A 5,000-nucleotide genomic window follows, 5' to 3' on the forward strand; every position below is an offset into this window, starting at 1 on the left:
GGTGTGTGTGTGTGTGTGTGTGTGTGTGTGCGTGTGTGTGTGTGTGTGTGGTGTGTGCGTGTGTGTATGTGTGTGTGTGTGTGTGTAGGGTGTGTGTGTAGGTGTGGGTGTATGTGTGTGTGTGTGTGTGGGTGTATGTGTAAGGAATCATGTGAACCTGCAACACGAACACACTATAGAACACCACAGCACGACGTACCTTCGGCCTTGCCGACGACCCAGTGCGCCGAATCAAACCCGGCCACCTTTGCATTCAGGTCGCCATCCACGAGGCAGTTCCTGTCGCGAGGAGGGGGGAAGGGGCGAAGGGACAGGAGGGTGGTGGTGGTGGTGGTGGTGGTGGTGGTGGTGGTGGTGGTGGAGATGAAGGAGGTGAGGGTTGGAGGGGGGGGGGGCGGAGGAGGAGGAGGACTTGGAGTGATCAAGGGACTATCTTTATCTTCAAACCATGACATACATACATACACGTGGACACATACACAATCATACACACGCATACATGCATACACACACAAGAGTTGACCCACACACCCAACGCACACGCATACATGCATACACACGCGTGCATACACATACATACAAATACATACACATACATACACATACACACAAAAGAGTTGACCCACACACCCAACGCACACCTCACGGTGGTGCAATGCGTACTTTGCGGCGAGGTATCTGTGCACGAAACCCTGGTTTGAGAGGAAGGCCATTCCACGGGCAATGTCGGCCAGCAGTTTGATGCGCTCAGAGAGAAGCAGCGTCTGTGCACTGGGGCGCGCTGTGGTGGTGCGGTGTGTTGATTGTGTGTGTGTGTGTGTGTGTGTGTTCGTGTGTGTACATGTGTGTATGTGTGGTGTGTGTGTTGTGGTTTTGCGTGTGAGTAACTGGTCGTGTTGCGGTTGTAAAAAACAGAGAAACACGTGCTTTCATCCTATCCACTCTTCAACACAAGCACGACACATCACGCCACACCACACAACACCGCACGTACAGTCTGCGGCCTTTGCTTTGAGCAACACTTCCTGGAAGGATCCACACTCGCACAGTTCCGTGATGATCATAAACGGATGCGTGTTGGTCACGACGCCAAACAGCTTCAGCACCTGTGCAGTGTGTTGTGTGCGTTGCGTGAGCGTGTTCGTGTTATGGGTGTGTGTTGTGTGCGTTTTGTGTGTGTTGTAAATGTGTTTGTGTTGTTGTTGAGAACCATTGTTCATGTCACCTGCACAGCACGCGTCAGCTGCACACGGCTCTTCATTCACGCATTGTCGCATTCATGTGCACACACTCTCATAAGCAGCACGCATCTCTTCCTCTGCTTACGTTGATGTGTTCTGGGAATGCAAACGTGTGCATGGTGTATGCGGCCTCGAAGAAGTCGGCGTGCTCGGTCGTGTTCTCGGTTGCATTCAGCACCTTGATGGCAACCTGCGCGCAGGGAATGGGAAGCGGGAGGGGGTAATTGGTGAGGGGTGGAGGCGTGTGGAGGTGTTTGTAATCAAAAGCCTTGCAGATAATGCAATGGCACGTACAAATCTGAACATAAAACGAGTAGAAAGGGAGTACAAGATGCACACACACACACAGACGCACAGACGAGCACACACACAAGCACACACACACACACACGCACACACACACACACAGACGCACACACACACACACACACACGCGCGCGCGCACAAAAGGGCACACACAAGCGCGCGCACACACACAGACGCACACGGAATGCCACAACTCACGTCAACGGTGCCCCTGTCCTTGAGGTGGCGTGCTGTTCCGGCGTACACGCGGCCGTAACGCCCCCGTCCAATCTCCTGTCGCACAACGAGCGCCGATGGCGGCAGCTCCCACTCGAACAGCGGATGGTTCGGAGTGGTGTTGGGGCCCGAGCTGAAGATGGACATGCGTGATGCACGATGCTTCTTGGAATTGAACGTCATCTTCGCCTCTGGTGGTGGTGGTCGTGGTGAGAGAGAAGCGGGGGTGGGTTGTTGGTGATGGGTGTTGGTGAAGGATGGTGTGTGTGGTTGTGATGAAGGTTGTTGTTGTTGTTCGTGTTGTTGGTATGGTTGAGTGTGGAAGGATGTTGTTGGTGGTGTTGTTGGTGTTGTTGGTGTTGTTGAGTGTGATTAAGGTGGTGATGAAGGTGGTGATGAAGGTAAGGAGCAACTGAAAGATACGAGAAACAAGCTCCGTATCCAAGGACGCATTCAAGCACGCGTGCGTGCAAGCACTTGTGTTTGTCGTACTCTCTTGGCGTCTGCGGCGGGTGGCGTGCGAGAAGCCGGCAACAGCGAGCGTGGCGCCAGCAAAGATGACTGTGTCACGTGGAACGGGCAGTGAGGCGACGGTGAATGCAGAGAGGGAGGCACGTGCATCACAACATGGGTTGGGCCAAGGTCGATGTAGGAAGAAGCATTTCACGCGTCACGCACATACACGCACTTGGGTGTAGCTCACAACTGCACAAACACGCACACACACAGCAGGTGCGACTCACAGAAGAGTACGATGAGAGCAATGCCATCGGTGGTGCTGGTGAAGCGGACAAACACGTGCATGTTGCCTGAGCCAGGGATGTCGTTTTGCACTGCCGGGGTTTGGAAGGGGGTAAGAGAGGGGTGAGCATGTTGAAGGTGTTGGAAATACGGTCGTGTCATTCAAGCACACAACCCACACACACAACCGACACACACAACCGACACACACACACACACACACACACACACACACACACACAACAACACAAACACAAACACAAAACACAAAACACAAAACACACCAAAAAGGCCCCTCTTGTGCTCTTACGCTTGATGTATTCGAGGCGCAGGTGCGGCCTTCGCCCGACGTCGTTGACAAATGTGTGCGGGAGCGGTGTTGGTCTTGGCGGTGGCGGCAATTGGATCACAAACACAATTGGATCCTCCTTCTCCCACGATGGCGTGTCCACCATTGTTTGCACCAGCCTACGGGTTGGCCCGGGGGGGGGGGGGGGGAGAAGAGTCATGGGTGAGGGTGGTGGTATCACGGTTGTTGTTGTTGTTGTTGTTGTTGGGTGGGGTGGGGCGCTGTGCACGCAGACGCAACGTAACGCTGCGCACAAACCAAATCATGAACTCAGAAGCGTGCACACAGGCACACAGACATGCAACAAAGATATAGACAACACACACACACACACACAACACCAACACGCTCTCACACGCTCATGCACACGTTGGAGCCAACCAACAAACGCATAACGCACTGGAAGAGCTGGGATGTGCGTTCGGTCTGCCAGTCCTCCCACTCGCCAATGGACCATTCTGACACTTGAGGCAGCAGCGCTGAGCACGTCAGTTGTGTTGCAAGTGACGGGAGTGCAGTCAGTATTGAATGGACGTGAGCGAGAATGCAACAATGCACGGCACTCACAGGCGCAGCATTCAGTTACAATGGAAGCATCAGTTGCAGTAGCAGCAAGAAGCGTTCGCATGTAACAAGGCCGCACCTCTGCCTGTGATGTCGTTGTCTGCAGTTGTGAGGAGTGTTGCGTTTGTCGGCGTGGTGGTCTGGATCCACACCGTCGTCTCGTTTGTCGCGTTGCCAGACATCTCCGCTGTTGATGTGTGTGTGTGTACGTGTGTGTGTGTGTGTGTGAGTGTGTGTGTATGGGTGTGTGTGTGTGCATGTGTGTGTGTGTGTGTGTGTGTGTGTGTGTGTGTGTGTGTCAGCGTGAAGACGTCGTGTATGGCGCCAGGAATGCGACAGCTTCAGTCACATCCATGCACTGACTTGGAAAGAGGAGGCGACAGTTGGTGACATGTGCGTTGGGCGGCAGTGGGATGCGGGGGAACCTGGCACCAAAGCAGCAAGCAAGTGAGCAAGCGCGTGTGAGAGCGAAGCAGGTGAGGTGGTGACAGCTGTGTTGAGCAAAGGCGAGCAAACGATTGGCATACATGCACGACTGATCACAGCAAACCATCTCCTCTGGGCCCTCACAAACAACCACACCTGAGAGCAACGGTGACTTCTTGATTTGCGTTGTTAATGGGAAATGACACGTTACCGACGGCCCCGTGCACCTTGCCCGTCTCCAGTTCATATGATACCGCTGGCTGGTACACGTTGAACGAGTTGTACCCTGCGTGTTGTGCGTTGCGCGACATTGGTGAGCACAAAACGCGGTGCAGGTGTTGAGAGGGCGCTGAAATTCTCGCACAGTGCGCTGTAGCGGCTCACCTGCGTGTGCGACGCTGCATAGCGCGCAGAGCGCAAGCAGCCGAAAGACAATCCTCATCGTGTACGATCCTTTCTGTGTGCGTATGCGTGAGCGGAATCACTAAATGTGCTGCACTCTGGACAGCGTGGATGTGTGAATGTGGATGTGTGTGTGTGTGTGCGAGTGAGTGAGTGTATGAGACAAGCGCTGCTTGGCTTGGTTTGGCTGGTTGGCTGGCTGGCAGGCAATTGACTTGTGTCATCAGCATACACGCACACACACACACATGGGCTCGATTAGCTGTGCTGCCTCACCGGTAGATACAAGCAAGCAGCAAAGGGCAGTGTCGAAAACTCGCTTTCTTGCTCTCCGACTCTCCTCCTGTTCTCCGACTCTTCTCTTCTTGTCTCTCACGCACAACACGCACCAGGCGTTGAAGGCATGCGAAAACTTCTTCCACAAGCTCGCTTGCTTGCTTTGGTTGTGTTGTGTTGGTTTTGAGGCGGTCGCATTCCAACCTCCCAGGGTTGATGGGAGGCATTGTCAGGCAACCCGCGCCCTCGCATCGCAACACCGCCGCACGCCATCACCGTCGCCACACGCACGCAAACCAGCCGCTTCGCTGCCCCGTACGGTGCCGTATGCGTTTGGTGTGTCAGCACCATAGAAAACAGCACAAGCAGTAGTAAAACATCCAACAAATTGTGTGTGGGCAAACCCGATTTTGCCGCTTACATTGTTGTTGGCAAACAAATTCAAAAACGCTTCGCTTTCTTCGCTTCTCGCTGTTTTT

General features: G+C 54.0%; 2 protein-coding genes across 2 annotated transcripts in view; one reads left to right on the top strand and one right to left on the bottom strand.

Moving 5' to 3' along the window:
* Nucleotides 1–173: 173 nt before the first annotated feature.
* On the bottom strand, nucleotides 174–4,898 carry PTSG_09785 (TK protein kinase; the record flags this gene model as incomplete). Its single annotated transcript, XM_004989087.1, has 14 exons — nucleotides 4,522–4,898; nucleotides 4,228–4,343; nucleotides 4,000–4,129; nucleotides 3,781–3,842; nucleotides 3,497–3,604; nucleotides 3,254–3,332; nucleotides 2,815–2,972; nucleotides 2,507–2,596; nucleotides 2,256–2,324; nucleotides 1,746–1,954; nucleotides 1,327–1,431; nucleotides 995–1,106; nucleotides 664–781; nucleotides 174–279 (listed from the first exon to the last, which is right to left on the bottom strand). The coding sequence occupies exons 2-14, from the start codon at nucleotides 4,283–4,285 to the stop codon at nucleotides 174–176; spliced, it is 1,404 nt and encodes a 467-aa protein (XP_004989144.1). The 5' UTR covers nucleotides 4,286–4,343; nucleotides 4,522–4,898.
* Nucleotides 4,899–4,971: 73 nt separating this feature from the next.
* Nucleotides 4,972–5,000, top strand: part of PTSG_09786 (uncharacterized protein) — a 3,139-nt gene continuing 3,110 nt past the window's right edge. The window contains exon 1 of the mRNA XM_004989088.1: nucleotides 4,972–5,000. This exon is cut by the window's right edge and continues 6 nt beyond it. The gene's annotated coding sequence lies outside the window, so the exon portion shown is untranslated.

The sequence above is a fragment of the Salpingoeca rosetta genome (genome assembly GCF_000188695.1).
Source record: "Salpingoeca rosetta unplaced genomic scaffold supercont1.31, whole genome shotgun sequence".
Classification (NCBI taxonomy): Eukaryota; class Choanoflagellata; order Craspedida; family Salpingoecidae; genus Salpingoeca; species Salpingoeca rosetta.